This window comes from Pteropus alecto, unplaced genomic scaffold (assembly GCF_000325575.1).
Source record: "Pteropus alecto unplaced genomic scaffold, ASM32557v1 scaffold115, whole genome shotgun sequence".
Classification (NCBI taxonomy): Eukaryota; Metazoa; Chordata; class Mammalia; order Chiroptera; family Pteropodidae; genus Pteropus; species Pteropus alecto.
The window spans coordinates 4,185,027-4,212,944 of NW_006436814.1; the positions used below are offsets into that span (position 1 = coordinate 4,185,027).

The window sequence follows — 27,918 nt, forward strand, 5'->3', positions numbered from 1 at the left end:
TTAGGTTATTGACATTACAATTTACATCTTTTTTATATTGTGTATCCAAGAACAAATTACTGGCCAAGTAGGTATGTTGGGGAGATTGAGCTTTGGTTGTGCAATTCAGTCACCTATCTTTAATGTCCTTTACAACCCATATGGCTTTCATTTCAAATAAAGGCTAGAAGGGACATTGAAATAATTTGTTACTTCCCTCTACCTTTACCTCCAGAGAGAAGGGGAAATATTTCTCTGTAAACTTACTAGCAGTTGAGGCGTGAGACTAATAACCTTCTGTATGATTAATTTCAGGAGGAAGGGACTTAATTTTTAATCTTTCGGACTTTTGGACTTGTTAATTGTGATTATAATGCTCTTATCAAATTATTTTTGCTGTCTTACTAGAACTGTAAAGTTAAATACTTATGAATTTAATAAGAACATAATCTAGAAGCCATTTCTATCTTTAACTGCTTGTAAAAATGTGTTTTGTGTATTATATTGGTTTCCTGTTGCTCCTGTAGCAAATAACCACAAACTTAGTGGCTTAAGACAGCACATACTGTGTTACAGTTTTGGGAGTCAGAAGTTCAAAATGGGTCTAACTGGGTTTAAAAAAAAAAATGTCAGCAGAGCTCTGTGTTTTTTTCTGGAGCTGTAGGGAGAGAGTCTGTTGCCTTGCCTTTTCTAACTTCTAGAGGCCACCTGAATGCTTTAGCTTATGACTCCTTCCTCCATCTTCAGAGTTAGCAGCATAACATCTTCAAATCTCCCTCTGACTCTTCTTTTCTCTACTTCCAATTGTAAGGATCCTTATGATTGCATTGGACCCATGTGGGTAGTCCAAGATAAGGTCAGCTGCTACCTTAATTGTAACCTAACATATTCACAGGTTCTGGGAATTAGGATGTAGACATCTTGCGGTAGGGGCATTATTATGCCGCTCACACATGTCATAATGTCTTATGAACTGACTACTGAAACAGCATATGAATTTACTCGTTTGACCTTTTTATTGAAGTGGAAACCAAAGCAATTTAAAAGATCATGCTGCACTATAAAATTTATCATTAAAACTAGCCATCCCTTACTCTTTTTTCCCTCATCTCTAAGACCCCCTCTACCCCTAGGCAACCACTTTCTAGTATTTTAATTGTTTCTTCTGGTATTTGTCTTCATTAACTTCTATATGTATGTTTTTGTCTTCCCCCTTCCCTTTTCCCAAACTCATAATTTTACAATACCACGTTTTGTGATTCAATCATTGTCAGTTTGCATTTATATCCATAGCTGAGACAGGTCAGTACTTTGGTTATTTTTTGGTTCTTATGCAACTCTTTGTCTTTCATGTAGTCAGGGACAGTTATTATTTTTCTTTGTTCTCAGGTAAATGCCTTTTTTTTTTTTTTTGATAGGACATCTCTCCTAGATGTCCTTAAATTCTTGATCCAGTCTTGGCTTTCTACCTTCTGAGTCTGTTGCCCAGCTGTCATTCTGGAAGTTACCTTCACTTCTTTCTGGTGTTGGATTCCCTTTTCCTCAAATCTCTTATTGTCCTTTGTTGTTATTTATTCCCTTACTTTGGAAATGTACACTGCTAGTAGCTTCTGGAGAAAAGAGTGCATGGAAAGTAAAATTTTGAGACCTCACCTTTTGAAGAGTTTATTTTTACTGTCACATCTGATTGCTTTCATTGGGAATAAAAATCTAGGTTGGAAATAATTTCCTCCTAGAATTTCAAGGTATTATTCCATTGTTTTCTAACTGTCAGTATTCGTACTCTTAAGTCTGAAGTTGATCTCATTCTTGATCCTGCATGTATGACCTGTTTTTCTTTTTAGAATTTTTTGTTTCCAGTGTTCAGAAATTTCTGAGTTACTGTCATTTTGTTTTGTTTTGTTTTGTGGTTTTATTTTGTTTTTCAGTGATTGTGCTGAACATTTGGTAGTCCTTTCAGTCTGTATACTTGTAACCTTTATTTCTGGGAAATTTTCTTGTATTATTTCTTTGATAATTTTCTCTCTGTTTTTACTCTGGTACTATTAATATCCACTTCAATTAATATTGAACTTTTCATTCTCATTTCTTCTTTCTCTTTTTGCTCTGTTTTTCTGGGAGCTAGCCTCAACTATTTCCAACATATTAAAGATTTTTTTTTTTAAATGTCTACTTTTACGTTTTAATTTCCAAGAGTTTTTATTCTCTGAATGGTCTTTCTGGTACCCTGTTTTACTCATGTATGTATTACCTTCTGTCTCCGAGGATATTAAATGTAAATTTTGATTCTTTTTGAATTTTAAACATTTATATATCTCATAGTCTCTGTACAGAGTTTGTAAAGATTGAATAATAATTTTCAAGTCCACACCAGGCATATGTGCCAAATACAGCTTCTTCGGAAGTGCAGGTGGCTCTGTGCTGTTGTCTCTTCTCTTTGTAAGGCATTTCTACTTACACCTCAGAGACTAAAAATAGACTAAATCAAGAAATGGAAGGATTTTTAAAGGTTATTAATAAGAGCTACCATTTATTGATTTTTGTTTTTAAAAAATCTTTTTAGACTTTTTCTTTTCCACGCTCTACGCTTTCTCATATGTCTGGTGATCCTTGGGTGTTCATTCATGTTGAAAGGGTAAGGCACTGAACAGCATTGAAACTTTGAATAGAAGCTTTTACTGTAGGATGATGAGGTAGAGATTTCATAGGGGACCCCTCAAATATCAATATGCGTAGGTCTTTTCTTTTGGGCCAGTTTTTCATGAAAATTCTCCTGTCTCCTGCCTGGGATATAAGAACCTAGTTGCCAGCTTTCAGGAACTATGCAGGAGAAGGGAGAGAGGGAGGGGAGAAGTTGTTTTCCGCTCACTAGGGAAACTCATTTCATTTCTGTTTTCAGACCTGCCTTTCCCTCCCAGTCTGGGGTCCTCCCACCTGGAGCATCTGTGATTCGTGTTCTCTACTATACATCCAGACTTCCGAAGTAAGGGCAAGATAGCCATGTGCCTGCTTTTGGGGTTGCCAGACACAATGGGAGAGAGGGATACCTGCTTCTTAGATTTTAAACCAAAGCTCCCATTTTAACCTACACTCCAGCTTTTAAAGAACCTGGAGCCTTCAATTCCTGAACCTTTTCAGGGTTCTCTAAATTGGCTTCCTTATTCCTTTTAGTGAAGTTTCATTGAGGATCAGAGGTAATTGTGTGTTCAGTCTACCATGTTTAACTGGATATGTATGTATGTATGTATTCTATCCTTTTAATTATATTTGAATTTTAAAAAATAATATGGAACTGATTTGGCTTTACTTCTTTTAGTCCAGGGTCAGCAAACTTCCTATAAAGGGCCAAATAGTAAATATTTTAGGCCTTTTATTTTAATATTTTATTCAAATATTTTTAGGTCTACATATGGTCTTTGTTCATATTATTTGTTTTTTGTTTGTTTTTTCTCTTTGTTGTTTTACGACTGTTAAAAAACAAAAACCATTCTTGGGTCACAGGCCTTAAAACAAACAAAAAAAAGCCTGGTTTGCCAATCCCCACTTTAGTATGCCTCATTTAGGTAAAATAGATTTTTAACCTGACTTTTAGTGGTCTTCGATTTTATAGAAGTTGATCTTTTAAAAAAATCATTGTTGCTGGACAAATGCCAGTGAGTGATCCCTTTCAGTCCCCTGGCTGCAGTGGCCAGGCTTCTCTAAGTCCTAAACTAGAAGTAGTTATTTTCTGTTTCTCGCTGATGTGTTTTTATTCAGTTGTGCCTGAAAAATTTCTCCGCAGCTTCTTTCCAAGCCTAATGTATGTTTGTCTTTTTGGTTGCTATAGGGAGTGGAATTCTAAAATTGATTCAATTAAATAAGTGTGTGATAGTTGACTGAATGTAGAACCTAGGATGATGCCTCTGTTGCTTTTTCTGGCAGGACTGAAAGCAAGCTTTCCTTTAAGAATTTGGTCTTGGTTAAAGATTTTTGAGTTTTAGTGAGGCTTTTTCTTCTACTTATGCAGTTGACGGTAGTTATAACTTTTTTGCCTGCTAACTATGTTTAATGCCCATGGAACCAGAAATAATTTAGAATAAAATTATTCTCATCCAACACAAAAAAACTAAATAAAACAAAACTTCACGATATGTGAACCAGAGCCATCTGAAGAGTAAAAGAGAAGTAACTTTTTTTTTTGTAATACTGTGATAGTCTCCCTAGTGATGTGAATTGTGTAGAGTTCATTTTCTATGTTTTCTTTGAAATTTAGAACATCCACTTGATGTGGGCTGTCCTAAAAGTGGTTGGGCTATTATCACATCCTCCTGGGTTTTGTATATTCCTCAGGGGAGAATAATTGATCTGTTAATCTCGTAGCAAAGGCTGAAAGATCAGTTGCCTTGACTTTTAAAATATGTTAAAAAAAAAAAAAAGTGAATGTGCACTTGATATAAAAGTATATATACAAATAGAAGAAAGTTTGGGAAAATCAAAAATGAATAAAAACATTAATCTGTAACCTAGCCTTTCATAAATAATTACTAGTAATAACATTTTGGTATGCTTCCTTGTCCCTGATTTTTTTTTTTAAACAAATTTGGTCCTCAACCAGAATAATGATGATTAATTTGAAGATTCATTAATAGGATTTAAAGGATTATAGAGTAATTCTTAAAACTAACAAGTGCATGAAAGAGTCTATGGAAATGCAGGTGGAATTCACAAGAACAGATGTACTGTTTTGCTCATTCTCCCAGAATTTGACCCCTAAAATCAATATTTTTTTTAGTGAGATTTGTTGGACATGGTTTTGGTGGTGAGTGCCTTTGATCAAAGTATCGTGCTAAAGTGCCGGGGTTCATGACTTATATGACTGCTTGAGCAGAACTAACACCTAGAAACGTATTCTTCTTTTGAAAAATCCTTTATGGAATGCCAGTATATTCTTAATTCCGTCAGGTGTAAAAAGCGCAGGTGTTAAAATGACATCAAAAAATCCGGAAACTCACCCTGCCTATTGATGAGTTACTTTTTAGGGCTCAAAGTTAGACTAGCACCTTGCTGAACAGTGCGTACAGTTTTCTTCTTTACTTACCTTCTCCCATTGCCCCGGGGCTTAATTTGCATTACTGAATGTTTGAAATAAAGAAGCAAATTTATCACCTGATAGGAAGTGGACCCTCTCTCTATTAAAACAACTTTACAGTAGTCACATTAAAAAGATTTTTTTCATACCCACTGGTCCTGTCAGCTTCAGTCATCTCCCTGCAGCAAATAAGAATTTGTGTGTGTGTGTGTGTGTGTTTGAAAATTGCTATATTACATGACTGATCAGAAAAGTGTTAGGACTTCCAGTGAATAAAGTTTCTATCTGATTTTATCTTTATTGATGTTTGTTTAGATCAAAGCAACCACTTTTGTAGAATTCAGAATTAAAACAAAAACAAAACAAAGTCCCAGGAATCCTCACTGAACAAAACCAGTTAGTTGTATTCTACTATGCACTCTACCCCGCCCCCTGACTGTTTCTCAGGTTCAATACACCTTTTTTCCTGGAATCATCAGCAGCATATTTCCCTTATGTAAGGCTCAAGATAAACTGACATAGCTTGGTTCCTTTTCGATTTTAAAACAAAACCCTTCTAAATAATAATCTTTCAACTACTAGGCTAAGTTCAGAAGTTGGAACTGTTTTTCAAATCATCACAGTTTGGGGAAAGTGAGAAGAAAGTCTTCTTTCTGGGCCAGGTGACCTAATTAGAATAAGAAAACATGGTGATTAATATGTGCAAATTAAGGCAGATGGTGAGGGAAGGTTTAAACTTCGGTTAAAATTGGAGAAAGGCATTTTAGTAAATAGTAGCCAAAAAGTAGCCACTATTGTTTTACATATTTTAACAGCCCAACATTTAGACTACAGAGGTCTAACTAGCTAATTTTGTTAAGAAAACTCTTGTGTTTTAAATGAAAGATACATGTAATCACCCAAATTCTTAAATTTTTATCTTTCTACATTCTTTTTTAGGTCTTTGATCACATTGCAGGAATTTTTATAGTTTTAAACATAGCATATAATTTTTTATTGTACTTATTTTAATTGATACATCATAAATCTGTTTTCTGAAATGCAGTATAGACCTTATATTTGTCATTTTTTCCTTTCGAATCATTTTTAATAACCTGACAGTGAGTCAAGATTGGAAGAGAAGATTTAGTCTTTTTTCCTCTGAGGGAGACACCGCCATATTGCCTCTCAGCAAGGTAGTGACGACACCCACGATTCCAAAGCACAAGGGTGTAAGAAGGCGTCAGGGCTCACAGAGGGAAGAGCTGGGTTTCAGAAAGTACCAGAAGATACTAGGCTTCAGGAGGAGCGTGAAAGTTAAGGGATCCTCAGAGGAGAGACAAGGTTTCTGGGTCATTAGTACCTTGAAACGTTTTTTGATGGTTATTCAATGTTGAGAGTCTTTGTCATTTGCCTTCTGAAGAGAACCAAGCAGGATGGGCTGAGCAGGTCTGTTGTCCCAAGGGGTTGAACTTCTTCAGGTTATAGACCCTGTTTGTTGAGCTAATCCTGGAGGAACAGGACCATGCTGAAGCCGGAGGGTCCAGTTCTGGCCACAGCTTAGTCTAACTGATGGCTTCCTATAGTTGTCATTTTAGTAGCCATATCATCTCGTCAGTGGATTACTGTAATTTAAGCATTGTGCTATTGCTGAATGATTAGATTATTTTAAAAATTTTAAATTTTAAATTATGCAGAAGTGAACAGGTGTAACCATTTTTCTTGCTAAGCTGATTTTCAAGCTTGTATTTAGGAGAGATTCATTGGGAAAAAAATGACAAAGCGATTCTTTTAGACTTGGTGGTTGGAAGATAATGGTAAGGTGTATTTTGGTTTTGTAAACTAATTATATACTATATTTGTAAACTGATTATATACTATATTGGAATTTAACGCAACCACTGGGCCAACCTAAGGTGTTGGAAAACACATCAACTTAATTACCTTTTTGACCTAATTTTATTTTTTTTCCTGGGTCAGAAGTAAACATCTTTTATCTCAATATAATTTTGTTATGATTTGTTTAATACATATCACATAATACCTATGTAATATGCACCTGAGACAATTATAATCATATAATTTGCCAAGTTATAATTTGCCAAGTTACAAATCTTTAATTGAATTAGTTTGTGAGCTGTATGAGGGCAGTGAATCCCTAGTGTCTAGCACGGTGCTTTGCACACTGGGGCTCAGTAAATATTAAGTTGAATGGATAAATATTAAAAAGATGTTATATGAGGTTCATCATTGATTGAAATAGCATTCTAAGATTAGATTTTGAAATGGGAATTACCTTTTAGCTTGTAAATACAGAACTAAGATAATCCTGTTCTAAACGCTTTAGAGGAAGTTTCTGCTCTAGGTGCTCATTGTCTGATATTGTTTGCTCAGTAGCAAAGACAGATAGGCAGGCAGGTCCACAGGTTACTGACTTGTTTCAATTTTCATTAAGTAAATAAAGTCAGTGCCACAGTTTTGTTTTTTTTAACACTTATTTTTTCCAAGTATTGCATGAGTTTGTTCTTGTTTAAGAATTCAGATATATAGCAGTGTATATAAATGGGAAACTCCTCTTCATTCTCCACCCACTACTAGTTTTCCCAGCCACTTCCCCAGTTTAACCTCAAACAGTTCAGTTCTTTCACACATTTTCCTTTGAAATATTGAAATATTGCAAGTAAGGTTTAAATTCTCTTTGATCACCACTCCTAATCTTAGCCTCTTCCTATTTTCTTATGCTCATTTATTTATTGTGACTCTTTTTAGATCTTTTCTTTGTATTTACATTCATATAAATGTACCTGTAGAATATATATGTGGGTATATTTACATGCTCTATTTCATCAGTTCTAAGACTTACTATTATTTTATGTACTATTAAGAAAGAAAAACTGCCAAATATCATAGATTGTAAAACCTAATCTGATTTTAGAGATGTTAAAGTGTGTGGTTTGGGGGAGTGCTTAAAATTGATGAAATATATTTTGTGTGCTATGATTGTATATGGTATTCTGCAGCTTGCTTTTTTCACTTAACGATATTTCCTAAACTTGCTTCATTTATACCAGTCTGAATATACCACTCTATTTAGCTAGTCCTTTAGTGATGAATTTTTAAGTTGTTTACAGTAACAAGAAAACAGTGCTGCAATGAATATCGCTATGTCCACCTCCTTCTGTGTATTTGGGGTGCTTGTCAAGGGTGGATGATGAGAATTGGAATTACTAGATCATAGGGCATGCACATTTGTAATTTTGAAATATGTTGCCAAATTGCCCTCTAAAATAACTATAACAGTTTATACTTTAAACACTAGTATATGAGAAGGTGCTTCAGGTAACTCTTGATGTTCTCTCTCTTTTTTTTGACCCCTCGGACAGCAGAGCGGGTCTTGGTATCTAATGGTTTCAATTTCCATGGACTTGACTAGTGAGGTTGAATATCTTGGGATGCTCATTGGTAACTTCTGCGTTTTTTTCCTCCTCTCTAGTTTCCTGTTTATAACTTTTAACCCATATTCTGTCGTCATCAGTGATTTAATTTTGGTGGCCACTATATACGTGCATGAAATTCGTAGGCAATATATACTAGTTACTGCCTCTTTTTTTTTTTATATGTTGAAATTTGTAGTCTCATTATCTTTAGAATTGACCAGTAATTAATGCTACCATTTATCAAAGAAGCAGAACTATTCTGTAAAAGATTTCCCATTTTATCAGCACCCAGTTTCATAGTACATTTGAATGTTGGTGGTAGTTAAGTCTTTACAGGTCAAACTGGCTTCACTCTTAATTGCCCATTTAAAACCTGCTGGAGCCATCCGTAACACGAAGAAAGGAAAAGGATCTAATAGTTATTATTAATGCTGATATCCGTTACCTCTGAAGTAGCAGCGGACTCCTTTCTGTATTGATGAACAGAGAGGTTAAGTAGCCCTGCTGCTCAGAAGTGTCTGAGGCTGTCTGATCCCAGAGCCCTTTTGTCACCTCAGGCTGCTTCAGTGCGGTGAGTGCGTTTTGAATAGAGCTTTGTAAAGTATGTATATGGTCGTATTGAAAGTGATTGACATGAAATTATTTTTTTAAAAACTTTAAAAAATGATTGAAGAGATTTAATATGTGTAAAAGATGTCAGTAGTACACTTGTATCTGAATGTAGCTTGACAGATTGGTTTCTCTGTAATAGTTTTAACATTGATGCTTGGCGTCATTTAAATTAATTCAGCACAAAGCATTTCTGTCTTGGCTTCGACTATTAAAATATAGTATTTTAAAAATCTCACTATAATAGTGTTTATTTATATCCATCACAGGCAGTTTGTGACATACCTTATTAGCAAAAATTCAGCATACAGTGCTGAAAATTATGTATTTTGCCAGTGCTAATTGTTTCCTTTGTGTTTCTTTTTCTTATAGAAAAAGATGGCAAAGCTTTTCATCCAACTTATGAAGAAAAACTGAAGCTTGTGGCACTGCATAAGCAGATTCTAATGGGGCCATATAATCCAGACACTTGTCCTGAGGTTGGATTCTTTGATGTGTTGGGGAATGACAGGAGGTAACAGTCTTTTGTTGTATAATAAACTTAATGAGAATTATGTGAAAAGTATAAAAGTAAATTGGTTAAGATGTAAATAGCTGGCTCATTAGTTTAGAATAAGAACTGAAACGAACATTTTTGCTTGCAGCTTCTGGAGTCTTCAGATGTTTATCTGTTTTTGGCTTGGAGATGTTTATGGCTAAATATTGTGGAAGAAGCTTACTCATCTGATTATGAACATAAGACAAGTACAGCTTCATTTGATTCTTCCTAATTATATTAAAAGCAGCCACTTAAACTACATAGTAATTGATTCCTTTATTGGGACTTATAGAAGTTGTGACAAAAAAGAATACATTGACTATTTTATTCAGTTAAGGCTAAAATATGATAAAGGTAAAACAAAATTGATACCCTTTTGCTAGTATGGAAATTATCAGCAATGCAGTTAAATTGCAGTTTACGAAGTAAGTTTGGATTGTACGTGGCATACCTAATTTAGTAAGTCAGTACATGCTTATTGAAAGTTGAAGTTTTGAGCCTTCTGTTTATGGTAGAATCATTCTTCATTTTAGTTATGATCGAGAATTGTTCATATTTAGGTTTAAATTAAATCAAATTCTCATTTTCTTAAGAAGAGTTAACTTCTCGTGTTATTTCTTACAGGAGAGAATGGGCAGCCCTGGGAAACATGTCTAAAGAGGATGCTATGGTAGAGTTTGTCAAGCTCCTCAATAGGTGTTGCCATCTGTTTTCAACATATGTTGCATCCCACAAAATAGAGAAGGAAGAGCAAGAAAAAAAAAGGTGACGTGTGAGGCACAGAATACTTTATCCTTGTACAGCCCAGCATACTGATGGTTTTGCTTTATGGAGTGTTCTAGATCAGATGTCTGACTTCCCTTAGGCCCCCGCACTTCTTACTGTAATTGCTCAAACTTCCTGATACGAGCAGGTATTTAGGAGTTTTGTGGGGAGGGACATGCTGCTTCCATCTGGCTATATCTTTAAGAGGAACCACCCATCCATCTTGGCAGCATTCCTTTTGTGTTATTACACTGAATTTTTGAGCAAGCACTGTAAACTCAACCACCCCCTCCTCCTTACCCTCTAGTCTGATATACCCTTTGTGGCTGTCTCCCTTGAGTTTCTAGAATGTTCACACTCCATATCATAGTCACACTTCGTGTCATGGTTATTAGCTGTGCTGCATGGTAGGCCTTATATAGATATTCCGTATTGGCCCTGGCTTCCAGATGGCTCAGCATTATTTCCAGGGGCTGGAGGGAGAGCTGCTGAATGTGCTGTTTATGTTTATGGGATTTTCTTTCATGATTGCGAATGCAAACAATTATAGTCAGCACCTTATTTATCTAGAGGTTATATTTTCAATAACTTTGACTATCTAAATTTCCTACATAATGAAAATCATTCTGCGAAACCAATTTTTCCTCATATATTTTACTTTAGAAACAGTTGGTTCTCTGATTTCTTGCCTTAACCTGGATTGGAAGTAATAGATTAGAAAAGAAAATAGCCTGATTGAGAGGGAGAAGCCAGAAACCATGAAAAATAGACATAAGAATTATAAAAGTATGGCAGTCAGGGCCATTTAATATGAAGGTAAAGTTCTCCATCGCTGTATTTTGACATACAATTTTTATGTTTGTAGTTATAACTCCCGAGTCATCAAAAGACAGCATTAGGTAAAACTTGTTCCTGTTTAAGGTGATAGGAGGTAGCCTCTACATTTTCGAAGGTTGTTTTATCCAAAGGAAAAGTTCTGATTCATATAAGAATGGAGTGAGGTCGCTTTACTGGAAAATTGATTTATGTGCTACAGTCCATGGTGAGTGAGAATGTCTTTGGAAGTATGTATTTGCTTTAACAATAAATTGAATATTTCGTTGCTATTCAACATATAAAATTGCATTTTTCCTTTTAAAAATTTATTTCTGTCATGAGATGAAGTCTGTATAGAATTCTTTGAAAGCACTTAAAGACTTGGCTTCCTCTGCCTAAACTTTAAGCTCCGGTATTTTGAGCCTTGGCTGTGCCTCAGCTGTGGTGTTAGTTACTTACAGGAGTTTGGGGAGAAAAGTAGGGTATCCCAAGCAGTTCTCATAATAGAGCCAAGAAATAGTGTCTTCTCTGAGCGTTCTGAGGATGTGGTGATGTGAGATAGGCCATCTCTGCCCTTATGTAGTTTGTACTTTAATGGGTGAGGCAGATGCGTTGCTAAACTTACTCCAATTTAATCACAGTTACAGCATGTAGTATGAAGGAAAAGCTTGTGGTGCTGTGAGTATATATTAGACGGGAACCTTAGGGTACGGTATATTAAAATGATTTCAGTTGTATCTGCTTATGGATACCCTTTTCTGTTCTGTGCAGCAGTATTGATTCTTGTCATAATTGTGTATATTGTGCACTTGACTCCATGTGATAAGTGTGTGTATCTCAAGTTTGGGTAATATCACATTGTTCTCTGAAAAGGTGATGTCAGTTTCACTGTGCAATAAAAATCTGAATTTGTTTTTAAACAGGATTCTTTGTATAGGGTTCATTCTCCATCCTTTACCTTGTAGGAAGGAGGAGGAGGAGCGAAGGCGGCGTGAAGAGGAAGAAAGAGAACGTCTGCAAAAGGAGGAAGAGAAACGGAGGAGGGAAGAAGAAGGAAGGATGAGACGGGAGGAGGAGGAAAGGAGGCGGCTGGAGGAAGAGAGGCTTCGGTCAGAGCAGCAGAAGTAAGCGTGTGTGGCTTGTGTTTAAGGAGGAGAAACAGCAGCCACAGTGCTGTGCCATGCCTCTGCCTCTGTGCACCTTAGCGATAATCCTGTGCTTTGTGTGACTGGGAGGCAGAGCGACGTTAGCTACTTGCCATTCGCTCCAGTAAGGTGTTGCACAGAGAGCCTCATCTAAGCATCGTTTGGTTGCAAGAGGAGGACTGAGTGCATGGGAAGGGTTTGGGACTCACTCTCAGAACTCAGGGACAAGAACAGGAGCTGAGGCTGCCCGCTGCTCCCTGACTGAGTACAGGTGATCTTGTCTTTGCTTCTCTCAGCTTATGTCTCTGTTTCAGTCTTTCTGTTCTCTGCACATTCTCTGCTTTGGTACACACAAGGCTATCCCAGCCTGGATTTAGGTGGTCTTTGTTTTCATGCATCTGGCAGAGACTGGTTGGAATCTGAGAGACCCAGTTTTAGACTCCCAGGACAGAGAATGCAACTGGCCCAGCCTATGTCGGGTGGCCCCTAGCACAGGACCTGGGAGCTGAAATCATTTCTTAATTCAGTGAGGGCTGCAAGAGCAGTTGTCTCAGAAGGGGACTGGTTCTTCAAGAGGGAGCTGTGGGTGCAAGGAGGGAGGGATAAAACTCTGCAGAAAAGGCCTGGGGCCCTAGGAGCGGCATGGCTTATAGGCTAAACCAGAGAACATGAGAGCCTATTGATTTCTTCTCATTTCTGAGTCGTTCTCAGGAGAGCATCACTCTGGCCCAGGCCTCATTCTACTTTGGAGAGAGGCTGTGAACACTACTCTTGAGGGGAGAGGGGTGGGCCCAGGATCATGATCTATTCAGGAGTTTGTGAGAATTTGCTTTGTTATTTATCTGTTAATAGATGACTTCGAGATCTTTGTCAAGTTGGTCACATAACTTAAGCACGTGGTTCCTCTGTGACAAAAAATAAAAGAATCGTAAGAGTTTTCAGAAATTACTATCTGAACTGAACCAAGTGTTCCCAGATGTTATTTTCAATATTCCTGTTTAAGGAAGGTTTTAAATTAACCCATTTCCTGTTTAGGAAAAAAAGTGCAGCTCACAACCAACATGAATTTAATTTTATTTTAACACTCTTCGAGGCTGAAGCAAATCTTGACTCTTTTTCGGAATGAAAACAAAATATAAAAACTGTTCTTGTTATTTCTAAACAGAACTTGTCTCTAATCCTAATGTAACAAATGTATACATAAATCAGGTTCATCAAATGAATCTTCGGCTAACAGTTGTTTGAGAACAATGTTAGCATCATGCATGGGAATGCAACATTTTCTAGGATTTGACGTTTTCATCGATTGAAAATTACTGTATTTTGTAGATGGAAATACCACTACTAAAACCGGAATGCTGTACATGGAATAATGTCATCTGTTTCCTAAGGCTATTGATATACTAGAGCAATGTGAAAATAATAATTAAAGTGAGATATTTTGTGGCAGACTTTGGGAGGGAGGTTAGGACTGTAACCTGCAAGTTATTTCGGGGTAAGTGCTGCCAGCGATTATTCTCGGGGCAAACGGGAAATGGGTTAACTGCCAAGGGCCCTCACATTTTCATTGGCTTTATTTATACTTAACCAGGGCCACTTGTACCATCTTTTAGCTGTTCTTCTGCGTCTTACTGCTTTTCATATATTTGGGTAGAGAAGCCGTGGTTAACGGTTAAATATCTCATCTCTGCCCTCGATGATGGTCCACCCTCTTACAGCATCAAAGTTAGAGTATAGGATGGAGCCAAACTGCCTAGACTTGAGCCCCGGTTCTGGCACATATTAGCAGTGTGATCTCGGGCAAGTTACCGAACGCCACTGTTTCCTCCTTTGTGAAACCCTGACCTTCAAGAGTGGTGGTGGGAACTCAGTGGGTTAATACCTTGGTGGTGCCTTAAAAATTGCCTGGCACATAGTAGGGGCACAGTAAATGATAGCAAATATAATGGTGATGATGATATGTTGTTCTCTCTCCATACCAAATTTTCCTTGAAAACCCTAAGTAAAAAAATTAGAGGCCAAGTTTATTTTCTTAAATGTTTCTTCTGGGCCTGGGACACATGCTGATTGGTATACATTACTAGCTTAATCATATTTAACAATTATAAATTATAAAAATAAATGACAGACATTTGGTTTTGTCATGAACAATCTCCTGTAGTCAGACTAGTATATATTTTCTAATGTTTTTAGGCAGCAGATAATGGCAGCTTTAAACTCCCAGACTGCCGTGCAGTTCCAGCAGTACGCAGCCCAGCAGTACCCAGGGAACTACGAACAGCAGCAGATTCTCATCCGCCAGTTACAGGAGCAGCACTATCAACAGTATATGCAGCAGTTGTACCAAGTCCAGCTCGCACAGCAACAGGTATGATAGACAACCCCAGCACTCAGCCCTAGCGAGGAGTTTCAGTTTCATTGGAACCCCAGTTCTTTTTTATGAGCTGCTTATGAATTTTGCTTTAGTTAGCCTGTCAGGTGTAAAGGAACTTTATTAAGGAAGACTTCAGTGTTTAAAGTCTTTAGTGTGGCAGTTATGAAAGAAAACATATGGTACTGAAGCAACAAATGATGTGGCCGCTGTTAGATTGTCCTAGAGGTCTTTGGCAGTTGTATGGACAGAGTGTCATTTCAGTGAGTCTGAAGTGGATTCTAACAGTGGTCCTGGAACCATGAGGACTTGGGTAACTAGCATTAGTTCAAGGACATCCTTCAGACAGTGCACTGTCATAGGCCCAGATAGCTTTCAGTGGGAGGACCCCATGCCCTAAGGCTATTGGTTGGTTCTACAGAGCTTGGGTCCATCTTGGCCTTTGTGTTGAGTTCAGTAACTAGTTAGTGAGCACCTCAAGTATGTTGGTAGACTTCCTCTCACTCCCTACCCCCAAATAGTTTGCTTCTGCATGTAAGTAGGTGGTTTAGGGGAAAACACATGAGATGGGGGGGGTCAGATAACACTTGGATTCTGTCCCATCTTTGCCATTATCTTGTTTGATCTTGTTTCTGCCAGTAAAGGATAGGATATGAAATCCTGGCCTGTCCTATTAATTTCACAGGACTGTCAGAGGAATAAAATGAGAAAATAGTTACCCTGTGAAAGTATTTTGTACATATGGAAGGCAACTGATTTTACATTCACTTTTTACATCGTGCAGAAGCATAATATGCCTCTTTAAACTTAATCTAGGAGCTGCTTTGGCAGCACATCTATTAAAATTGGAACAGGGAGATTAGCATGGCCCCTGCACAAGGGCAACATGCAAATTCATGCAGCGTTCCCTGTTAAAAAGAAATAAATAACCAAGCAAACAAAACAATCTAGCTAAGTGTGCTTATTCATTTAATTTTCATTTATAAAGCAATTACTACCTGTCAAAAAATCTGAGTGAAGAAAAGTATTACCTTACAGTTGTTCAACATATCTTGTTAAATGAAGTAATCTTTGGTTTTTAAATTCCTTGAAAATTAATATTCTTACCAGCTCTTTAAATTCCTTGAAAATTAATATTCTTACCTAAAATACCTCTCTCCCTTAGTCTTTAGCTTTAATGAGTAGTTAAAAAGCACTGTAGGGTTTGTGTAATCCATGAGAAGAGGGAGTATGTCAAACCAGAGTGTATTCAGGATAATTAATGGTATTTTTGAGGGATTTCTTTCCTGTCTTCTAAAGCCTGTTTCTGTGTTAGCATATTACTTCCCTTTTCCTGCTCTTACGGACATTGAAATAAGTTTTTTATAAGATAGCTCCTACACATTGTCCCGTTTATAGGTTGCTATCACTTAATGAATACAAAGTCAAGTAGGGCCAAACCAAGACTCTTTGAAACAACTAGAAAGCCATAATTTTAGATTACAGTGCTCACACTGTTTACCAGATTGATAGATTGTCTGGAAAGAGAAGGAAAGGGACTAGGGAAGGAACAAAGAATATCAGCCTCCATAAAGTATTAATTTTCATAAAAATACTGAGCAAAATGACAGAATGTGGCCATCTTATTAATTGGGGGTGTGGTTACCTTAGTGTTACATTGTTCCTGTACCTTTTTGTGCTTTTAAAAACTTCCCAAAGTATAGAAGAGAGATTATATATATAAATAATTAGTCCATTATATAGAATCGATGTATGTTCATGGGTAGTGGGGTTCCGGGAAAAGGAGTTGCTGCTAGAGTTTCAAGAAAGGCTTACTGGAGAAGGGACCCGTGGAACTAGACCAGTTCATCAGCAGCAGAATGCTTTTATTGTTCTTGCCATGCAGTGGATGTTTTGAGTGTGCTGACTTGAGTTCTTAAGTGTATTACTAGCCTGCAGTAGCAGCAGGGAGAGGTGTTTTAAGTAATTGGTTTGTAAATCATATGTAAAGTGAAATGTATATACAGATATGCCAAACTATGTCATTATCCCTTATCCCATAAGATTATAAGGGCTTTTTTTCCCCCTATATTTTTTCCTTCCTTTTTTTTTCTTTTAAAAAAGTTACATAAATGTCCAAATACTTATCAGCAGTAGAATGGACAAATAAATTTTGTATTTTCACAATGGAATGCCCTATAGCAATGCAGACAAACAAAACTGAATTACTTGTGATCCTATATGTGAATCTCACAAAAATAATGTTGAGTGAAAGAAGCCAGGCACACAAAAAAGAACATATAATGTACAGTTCCATTTATGTGAAGTTCAAAAACAGGCAAAGACTCGATAGTGTTATAAGTTAGATAAGTCAGAGTTGTTACCATGGAGGGCGTGGGGGGGTTATCTAGAAAGAAGCATCGGCGGGGGGCTGCTCTGCGGTGCAGAGAACGTCTTGATCTGGCTGTTGGTTACATGGGTATGTTCAATTTATGAAAAATCATGACGCCGTACAAAGTTCCCGCAAAAGTTACTTAAGGTATTAAGATTACTTAGGTATTTTTAGTAGTATTAGTATCTGTCCATCTTGATATAAGAAAGGAATGTCCCAAAATAATTGTCCTTTGTGTTTAAGATGTTTTTACACACCCATTTTGACTCAGAAGACATTTTGATTTCATATTTATGAATACACATATTTTAATCATAATTATGTGAAGAGTGACAAATTTTCATTGAGAAAGTATTTTGATCTCAAACGCCATTTTATAAGCCTTTTTAATTCTTAGGTCACTATTTTCTACATGAATAACAGTTTTCAATTTAATTGTAAGAATTTTTCTCTGTATAAATATATAGTTTACAGTGAAGATATATTATTTTTTTCCATTTTAGAATAATTGTCCACATTTGATTTGTTGGTTACTTTGAGGACTAGTATCAGATTTTACCAATAACACCTTCTGCCTTTGTGAATTTTCTTCTGTGATCATTTATTTCTACCAAGTTTCATTTTCCTGATTCAAATTTTATGTATATGAGTTTTATCAAGATTTTCTCTATCAATTTTATGAACAATTTTATGTTCAATTTTTGCCCTCAGTAATCTTATTTTGAGTCGATTATTTCTACCTACTTGAACTTTTCCTGATTAGTTTTTCTGTGATTCTCAGTTTCAGTTTTTCATCTATGTTAACTTTTTATCACTTAACCGTTGGTTCGATCTTGAGCCATTAATATTCATTATAGATAAGATAAAAACTAATAAAATTTATTAGTAATTTCTCGGAGCCGAGTGCTTTGATAGGACAAAAACATGGGGTCAGAATGCATTTGAGGGCAAACGTCTCGTTTCTTAGCCTTCCTGGTCAGTGTACCTTCACTTTTTCTCTACACTTTTTCTCGACTTATAGGCAGCATTACAGAAACAACAGGAAGTGGCAGTAGCTGGGGCTTCATTGCCTACATCCGCAAAAGCGAATGCAGCTGTACCAAGTGATATGATGTCAGTTAATGGACAGGCCAAAACCCACACTGACAACTCTGAAAAAGAACTTGAACCAGAAGCTGCAGAAGAAGTCCTGGAGAATGGACCAAAAGGTACAGTTTGCTGTATGTGTTCATCCAGATGTCATAGTTTAGACTTCGTGAAGAGCAAAAATCAAGAAATGAGATTGACTAGCTTTGGAGAGCAATTACGTGTTTGCGAAAGTTGAATGTGTTTTCACTCTTTTTTATTTTATTATTATTATTTTTTTCTTTTGTTTTCACTCTTTTTTAGTCTGAATCTGATACTTCTAATAATCTTAGAATAAATCAGATGTCCTTTGGACTCTGGGTCATCTTATTATATATATATAGGTTGTCGTGTGACAAATTGTACCCAAATTTATCAGCTTAAAATAATAATATTTATTATCTCACACCGTTTCTGTGGGTTAGGAATTCAGGAACAGCTTAGCTGAGTGGTGGTGGTCCTGGCGTCTCATGAGGCTGCAGTTGAGATGTTGGCTGAGATGCAGTCATGCGATGGCTTGACTGGGGACTGAAGGCTGTGCTTCCCAAAGGGTTTCCTCACAGGGTGGCTGTTGGCAAGAGGCCTCGGTTCCTTGCCCCATGAAACCTCTCCCTAGGGCAGTGTCCTCAGCGCAGTGCTGGCTTCCTCCAGAGCACAGGATCTAAAAGTGAACAAACCAGAACTGGCAGTGTCTTTTATGCCCTAACTTTAGAAGAAATACGTCAACACTTACGTCACATTCTGTTGGTCCCACATACCAACCCTGACACATTTTGGGTGGTGACCTGACAAGTGCGTGAATACCCGGATGTGAGGATCCCTGGGGGCCATCTTGGAGGCTGGCTACCTTATAGCACAGCACATTTTTTGAGACTAAAGTATGTTACCTAAAAGATGACTTAGCATTCTCAAAGGCCTGTTAGCTTTTCATGGGCAGCTTGCTCGTTCGTTCCTCAGTTGGTTGAAGATGTTCTGAGTGCTACAAGTGCAGTGCTGAGGCAGAGAAGCACACAGATGTAAACCGCGACTCCGGTTAAGTGCTGTAATGATTCCTCAGTTGGTTGAAGATGTTCTGAGTGCTACGAGTGCAGTGCTGAGGCAGAGAAGCACGCAGATAGATGTAAACCGCGACTCCGGTTAAGTGCTGTAATGGAGAAAGCGGTACACTGTAGTTTGAGAGCGTGAATATGGAGGATGTGACCTGACTAGGACAGCAGAGGCTTTCCTGGGGAAGGGACATTGAAGCTGGGAGGTCTGAACCATGGTGGTGTGGTTTGTAAGAAAGCTGGTTTCAGAGCTCTTCCTTGTCTCTTTAGAACAAGTAACAGAAAATAGTTTCAGAAAAGACCTTGAAATCCCTTGGTTTATACCCACTCCCCACCTATTAACAGTTTACCAATATTTTCAAAAGAATCTTTGTCAAGGGCTCTATGACTGACTCTGGAAAACCTGTCGAGTAGTCTAGTGCACATGGATACTGCTCAGTAACAAGATTTTAGCCCTTTTCACTCAGTCCCTAGCAGTTCCAGTCCTGTCCACGTTTTCCAGGTGGTGTGGGGCAGGGGGGTCGGCTCCTTTAGAATAGCCCCTGGAACGTTGGGAAACTCAGGTCACCACTTTTCCAACAGAGGGGACTGAAGTCAAAGCCCAGCTTTCTTTGTCCACATCCAAAAGTGAATTTATTTTTAAGTCCAAATCTCTCTTTGTTAGACGGTTTGTTTCCCCACCTCCAGCTAGGAAGTTTCCAAGGTCATTCTTAAATCCCTGTATGTAATTAATGTTGAAAAAAATCACTTCTAAGATTGCGGATCGCATGTCTTGAAGTGGTATGACGACCTCTAAATACTTGGGACACTGTTCAGTGTAGTAATTTGGAGGGAGTCTTCCATGGGGAGGCCTTTATGTTCCTCTGAGTCCTTGCTCTAGGGTAGACCATATTGCACTTGGTGCCCCAGTGTGGCTGGCAGGTGATCATATGCCAGTGTTACTGCCTGCAGGTGAAGGCTCATCCTCTTTAGCTTTTGTAATTCCTGTTGCCTTTAGAATCTCTTCCAGTAGTAGCAGCTCCTTCCATGTGGACACGACCCCAGATCAAAGACTTTAAAGAGAAGATTCGGCAGGACGCAGATTCTGTGATTACAGTGGGCCGAGGAGAAGTGGTGACTGTTCGAGTACCCACCCACGAAGAAGGATCGTATCTCTTTTGGGAATTTGCTACAGACAATTACGACATTGGGTTTGGGGTATATTTTGAATGGACAGACTCTCCAAACACTGCTGTCAGCGTGCATGTCAGTGAGTCCAGCGATGACGAGGAGGAGGAGGAAGGTAGAAACATGGGTCCATATTCAGTAGCTGCTGGGTTGTGTGTTGGGAATGATAGTGGCGGTTCAGATTTCAGACAGCCTTATGCTTCCTCATTAACACTTCCTGACCAGGAATCACTGTCTTCATCAGGTTGTGAGAAAGGCCAGCCTCCTAGGACAGTGGTCCCCACCCTTTTTGGTCCCAGGGACCAGTGTTCCTATGAGAATCTAACGCCCGATCAGACGTGGAGCTGAGGCGGTGATGCTAGCGCTGGGGAGCAGCTGCAGATACAGATGAAGCTTCGCTCGCTGGCTCGCCACTCACCTCCTGCTGTGTGGCTCAGTTCCTAATGGGCCACAGACTGGTACCGGTCCACAGCCCGGTACCAGTCCACAGCCCAGGGTTTGGGGACCCCTGTCCTAGGGGACTGGTGCCTGAGCATGAATTTTTTTGAATACCTAGAAGATATGTTTGGCCATTCCTTTTCTGCTTATTTTACACTATTTTACTGCCAGCTTGTGTGTCTAAAAGCTAAATGCACAAGATCATTTTGAAAAATTTTAAAGGAGCAAGCAGGGAATTCTTCTAACTCGAATTTATTTAAATTTGTTTCTGACATTAGCTTTTGAGGTCATTATTCTGAGATTTTTTTATGTAAATACAGAAACTCACCAGAACATCTTACCTAAAAAAAAATTTACTTGTTCTTCTCTATTAGAGTATAATTTCTTATTTTCTCTAAGTAGACAAAATTGTTTCCAAGGACATTCTAAACTTTTTGGTCTAGGGAGTAGGTTATAAAATGTATTGCTTATTAATTGAGAAGATGGTCTCCTTAATTTTGTTTCACAGAAAAGTTAGAACTTAGGGCTTTTATACACTTACCTGGTGAGCACTTAGGTATTCGTTGCCATGGTTGACAGTGATACGGAAGGAGCGCCTGACTGTGAGAATGGAAAAGCACCTTGTCCTCAGTTCTGGGAACTCACTAACCTTTCAGGCAATTTGCATACAGACTGCTTGTTTTTGAAGAGGGTTGGGAGATTACATTGGGATAAGTTTAAAGAGGCAGTCAGTCGTCGGAGGTGCGTGGAGGGAGTTTAAAAGTTCAGTCAGCCTTTGAGATGCACCGTGCAGCCATGTTTCCACACCATGCCGTGTCTGGGCCTTCTGGGGTCATGCACGGCAGCACTCACACGGGCCAGTGTCATTTAGGAGCTGCTTTGTCTTGCATGGCATTTTATTTTCGGCCATCGTTATTTCTGAGTACCACTAGCAAGGTAGAGTATTGCCCATATATACTACTGACTGAACCAGAAAGAGAAAATACAGGAGTGGACAAAACAAGAAGAGGTGAGAGAGAGAGACCCGGGCAGACTGCAGAGCAGGCGCCACTCCCACTGTCTCTGGTGCCTCTCAGCAACATCAGGACCTGGGACTGAGTGTCGCAGGGACTCATGAAAATCAGACTGTTTACAAATATCTGAGAGAGAAAGTTTTTGTGTGTGTATGTATGCAAATTATTGTACTTATAAAGAGCTTTGTGAATAATACAGAAGAATCTTCTGTTCGGAAGTAGGTTGGGGTATATGTTTCTCCTGGCTTGCCTGCTGGAGAGCTTCTAAAAGGAGGTTGCTTCTGAGTCTGGGCCCTCAGCTGTTATGTTTTGGGGTTATTGCTGCTGGGAAGAGCACAGGTAAAAATGTCTGGGGTCCAGGGCCTGTCTAGAGGTGAAAACCCTAACATCCTGAACCTTTGCTCTAATATATAGTACCCTCAGATGGAAAATGGCATTGCCTGTCTGTGTGCCAATCCAAACCTTCAAATGATGTGCAGCTAAAATTCTGTATTAACAGTAATGACAGCGAGCATTTATTGCTCCCAAGGATTGTTTGCTAAGAGGTGACCCACAAATCATTGCTCTATATGCCACACTCTTCCTTATGGAGGCTTCTATGCCACCATGTCTTGTCCACATTGTGCATTTTTGGGGGATCATTTTAGCTTGGACTCGATGGAGGAAGGGTCCAGTTTTTTTTGGTCTATCCTTTGTATTTTTCTCCATTAGGCCTTGAAAGACAGAGGACTTTGTTTTCTCTGAAGCGTGGACGGATGGTAACCCATCCTATAATTTTCCACTTTCTTCATTGTCTCCAGGTCCCAAGTCTTTGCTTAAATTGACAAAATAAGCATTATTCTCTATCCTAGTAATCTTTAGTTTACAGATTTGGCTCTTGAATTAATGGATCAATAATCTATTTAATGGATATCCTTATAGGCAGTAGCGCAAATTTGAATGTTTCTCTTTTTCATTTGTCAATGAAGGACATTTCATGTTAAGTATTGCTGTGATAAAGCAAATCTGATTTGGGCCTACATATGTGTCATCTACTTTTTAAAAATAAACTCCTTGAGAGTAGTTTTAGATTTATAGAAAAGTTGCAAAGATAGTGCAAGGAATTCCTGATAACCCCTGCACCCCATTCCCCTGTCGTTAATATCTTACATTGTACTGTGGTTCATTCATCATAACTAATGAACCGGTATTGGTATATTATCGTTAACTGAAGTCCATATTTATTCACATTTCCTTAGTTTTTACCAAATGCTCCAGGATCCCATCCAGTATGCCACATTATCATATCCTTTAGCTCCTTTAGACTGAGAGAATTTCTCCTTTCCTTGTTTAAATTTCTGGTAGTAGCCATGACAACCATTGCACAGTTAACTCGGTCACCAAGTTCACTCTGCCATGTTCTAAACCCGAAAGTCTTTTATCTTCTATGCTGAATATTCCCTTGACCTATTTTCCTTGAGGCTATTTATATTTAATATGCTAAACTGAGACTTTTAAGCCGGTTCATAATTTTCTCACTCCTGTAGGTTTCTAGAGGTTTTTTTCCCCCCTAACCTTATGTCATTACAGTTGAGAAAACTACTAACTGGGGCAAACTGAAAGTCAGAGCTCATTTTTTGTCACCGGGATCATCCCTGGGTTATGCAGGCCTAGCGAGTGTAATTAAATTTTCAGTGTGTCTCCGAATGCCTGCCTCTCTCCTGTGGTTTTCTCATTTTACTCTTTATATTTAAGATATATAGAAAATTATAGTCCTCATGGGCTCCCTTCCTCCCTTCCTAAAGCAAAGCGGACTTTCATATTGCTGAGGAAGAGGAGGATCAGGGCAACATTTTCCTTGGTCTTACTCACATGAGCGTGAGTTCTCCTTTTGGGAGGAATTAGGAATTGAATGGATGGGGAAGGGGAAAAATGGGGCTCAGGAATAGCAGTAATGGTCAGAGCACAGAGAGAGAGGATGCTGACCACTGCCACCACTGAGTGTTTACCACTGGTCTCCCAGGGGTCAGACAGTGCTCAGTACGTAGCAGTTGCTCATGTATATGAGTGCATCAGTCAGTCAACCAACCAACATATGCTCAAATACATATAAGTTGTAGATGGATAAGAGAATTCTTAATGAGCAATTTCTGAGTGAAAGGATGGAGTTTTAAGTGCTTGGTGCAAGTGTGGGTTTCCTGGATCTGTTCATGACTTGTCTCTTCTTCCTCACAGAAAACATTAGTTGTGAAGAGAAAGCCAAAAAGAATGCCAACAAGCCTCTGCTGGACGAGATTGTGCCTGTGTACCGACGGGACTGTCATGAGGAAGTGTATGCCGGCAGCCACCAATACCCAGGGAGAGGGGTCTACCTCCTCAAGTTTGACAACTCCTACTCTTTGTGGAGGTCCAAATCAGTCTACTACAGAGTCTATTATACTAGATAAAGATGTTACTACAGAGTCTGGAGTCTAGGGTTGGGCAAAAGATGGCATTTATTTTGGAAATTTGTTTTGACTTGAGCATTGAGTCAGTGTTTACCCTATTGATTTTGGTCTCATGGTTTGCGAACTCTTGTTGGGAATCAGGATTTCCTTGAGACTTTAGCATTGATACTTTAGGGTTAAAGGAATTCCTCAGACTCATCCAGCCCTTGGGAGCTGACCAGCAGAGTCACTAGTGGATGCTGAAGTTACATGAGCTACGTGTTAAATCTTTAAAGTCTCCGAAATAAAACATCCCAACGTTGACCCCACCTAGCTGATGGTTAGTCCATTGCTGCCTGCTCCATGTGTTTTATGAGAGGCCATAGTTAACAGTGCCGTCTAATTTGAAATCATTATGTTAATAGTCTACATTGAGGTATAGGTGACTTTGATTGAAGATCACCATTTTTTTAAACTTAAAAACTTAAGACCTCACAGATGATAGGAAGAAAAATTGCCTCAACTCACTCTTGTTGTGAGTGACCCAGATTGTGTTTTGCTTTGGATACAGCTGTTATGTTTGCTTTGGGTTCAGAGTTCTATTACAGAGAGTTATTTTCTGAGATAATCTTAAAATAGAATGTTCAGACCTGTTTGCTGATTGAAGTGTCAAGATGCATAGAACACCTCTCAAGCATTCATCCAAGCAAGCCTCCACACACTCTTGGTCCTTTTCACTGGGTATTTACACTACGAGTAGCAAAGCAAAATTAACTCGTTTTTGTCTTGATTTGGCTTTATGGAGAAAGCATCTCAAATTGAAACTGTTTTCTACACAAGCATATAGTTAGGAATTTTATAAACTCAAATTTCCACCTACTAATTCAGTGTACGAGGAATAACATTGCACTAACATGGAAATCACTGCCAGAGACGGTCCATTTTTAATTTGTTACTACTTAGATACAAACCCTACATGACTCCAGTTTGGAATTACTAGAGAGAATTGGAAATGTATATGCCCATGCTTAAATTTTTTATAGCTTTAACCTCTATTATGTCTTTATCGATGGAAAGAGGTACATCTTTGTTTTCTTTACTGGAAACAAATATGGGTTAATTGCCTCAAATATGTATAAGTGATTGACTAGTCTAGAAATTGGTGTTTTCAGAAGGGAGGGTAGTACAGATAGAAAATGACAAAGATGGCAATATACATGTAATGTTACTATATGTTGTTACTGAAATACTTAGATTTTTAAAATTTCAAATCATAAATCACTTCTCGTAGGAGGGTTTCCACTGATTAGCTGCAGTATATACAGTTCACTACATAAGGAAGGGGCTGTTTGTTTTTGTGTGCTGCAATTTTTTTTTTAAATACCTGGTTTTGTATATACCTAACTCTGTTCTCTTTTGTTGTTCAGAAACTGGATTATTTTTTCCTAAGCAGTGCTTATTTGTGTTTTTTAATTTTGATTTGGTAGTCCTAGCTCACAGGTGTCCATCCTGTTACATCCAGAACACGTGTCAGGCTGTCTGTCAGCTTCATGTATATATATGGCATAGAAACCACGGGACTAGGCACTTCCTGGTTTGTTTGTTTTTTTATTGGAAAATACTGTATTTAAAATGTAAAATAAACTTTTAAAAAGCAGGCACTAATATATATTTCTTTCAGCCTTTGATTACAGATTTGTCCTTGTACATGTTAAGATGAATTTTCTTCTAAAAATATTGTTCTTGGGAGCAGTGTCTGTTACTCTACATAGTGGTTCCTATCACATGTTCACGTTGGAACATTTTTGGTTTTAAACTTTTTTTTTTTTTTTTTTTGCCTTTAGCTGTTGATTAGTTAAATTCAAGTGCGATTTCAAAGAGATCTTGAAAATAATATATTTAATCAATTAAAATGTTTATCTGTAACCTGTTGATGTTTCATTAATATATAGTTACTCTCTGAAGCATAATTCTGTATTTCATCATTTGGGTAGGACAAGAAATGTTTTAACTGATCTTTTCTATTTTAAAAAGTTGAAAAACAGCAAATTATTTCTGGCTGACTTCATTTTTGCTTTGAATTACCCTAGTGGGTTAAAACGGATTTAAAAATCTTCAGACTTCTTGATGGAAAGGAAACACTGACTTTTCTCATTGAAAGTGACTTTTATAAAACTAATTCTCCTACACAACCATGTGTGGAGCATGTTCCTTAAAGTACATGGAGGTAACCTACTTCAGAGTACTCCCCTGAGATGTGGCATCTGCCAAGCAGCGATGCGGTGTACAGCGGTGGGGCGGTCCCCAGTCAGTGAGATGTAGGGTGCCAGAAACGATTCTAAAAATGACCCATTGAAATGCAGGGTGACTTGGATGTTAATTGTTTTTTTCTTTTGAAATTTGGAGAGACAGAATAAGGTGGTCATCTTGCGGGTGATCAAGAGCCTGAGGCCAGACCAGACAACAGTTAAGTGCAGCTGTTACTGTGTGAGGACATCGTGGAAACCATGCTCCTGAGTCTTAACCGCTGACTTGAGGAAGAGGAGAAGCAGCCAGTTCAGAATAATAAAATTGCTAATAATTCCCCCGGGGCTTAGAGTACAACAAGCCCATAACCAAAACCATTCTCACATCTGTCCCCAATTTTTTCTCAGTTCAACACTTATGTCAGCAACCTAAAAACATGTGCCTGTGTGTCTCCATGGGGTAGAGCAAATCTTAATTTCATCTTTCTTCACCAACTTTTCAAAATGTGTATGAGTCAGCATTGGACTTTTATCTCATATGTTTGCCTAGGATTCTTCAGCTTAAAGTTTTTAAAAAGTTGATTATTTTCAACATCCTTATTTTGAATTTATGTCATTATTTCAGGTGCTTATTTTGCTTGATTATTTTGTAATGAATGAAAGAGGGAGGCATTTTTATGAGTCGACATGCCACTTGTGAGTTGTGATTTGAGTAGACTACTTAATTCAGTACCAGGAAACTAAGTGGCTGACTTTTCCAGAATTGACATTGGACTCAGGCCATCAAACATGAGGTAAAGGTGTAAGTTGGAGCAATTAATTCATCCCTTGTAGCCGTAATGAAGGGTGTGTGATTGCTCAGTTCAACCCTCTGATGAACTGGCGACTTGCAAGTCTATGAAAAGAGCAAGTACCAATTCAATTACTAATGCTTTTTTTAAAAAATCTCCAGTTGAAGGTGATACAACTTTTCTTTTTGGCATGGCAAAATACAGAAATGGAAACATGTTTTTCATAAGGTCGTTTTGCAACTTTTAAAATTCTAGGTTGTGTTACGGAGGATTTCACCTGTTAGTGTAGGTCTGCTGTGTTTTTTCAGTCTGCTCTATGTTCTTCCTTATAGTGGTGGCCCTCGTGCCATTTTTCTGTTAGTGAACATTTTATGTTACTTCCGACTTATTATTATAGATGGTGTTCCAGTGGACACCCTTTTGTCTGTCTTTCTGTAAATCTGCATGCTTTTTTTAAGAGTAGATACCAAAATATGAAATTTCTGGGTCGTGAGTTCTATGCATTTTTAATTGATAGGCCCTGCCAAATTGTCTTCTAGACAGGCTGAACTAAATTCCTCTCCCACTAGTAATATATGAGGGAAAAAAATAATAACTGCTTTTTTTCCC

The 27,918-nt window shown here is 38.1% G+C and overlaps 1 protein-coding gene and 1 pseudogene across 1 annotated transcript; both read left to right on the forward strand.

Annotated features, from left to right (window-relative positions):
* Positions 1-9,416: 9,416 nt before the first annotated feature.
* On the forward strand, positions 9,417-26,198 carry ACBD3 (acyl-CoA binding domain containing 3). Its single transcript, XM_025048506.1, has 7 exons — positions 9,417-9,586; positions 10,235-10,375; positions 12,157-12,315; positions 14,530-14,704; positions 18,100-18,286; positions 20,247-20,531; positions 24,082-26,198. The coding sequence occupies exons 1-7, from the start codon at positions 9,519-9,521 to the stop codon at positions 24,291-24,293; spliced, it is 1,227 nt and encodes a 408-aa protein (XP_024904274.1). The 5' UTR covers positions 9,417-9,518; the 3' UTR covers positions 24,294-26,198.
* Positions 15,527-15,623, forward strand: LOC112481728 (annotated as a pseudogene).
* Positions 26,199-27,918: the final 1,720 nt, after the last annotated feature.

Coding starts and splice junctions, on each gene's coding strand:
- ACBD3 (XM_025048506.1), top strand. CDS start 9,519: ATGGGGCCATATAATCCAGACACTTGTCCTGAGGTTGGATTCTTTGAT. Junction 18,287..20,246: donor CCTGGAGAATGGACCAAAAG/GTACAGTTTGCT, acceptor TGTTGCCTTTAG/AATCTCTTCCAGTAGTAGCA. Junction 20,532..24,081: donor TGACGAGGAGGAGGAGGAAG/GTAGAAACATGG, acceptor TCTTCCTCACAG/AAAACATTAGTTGTGAAGAG.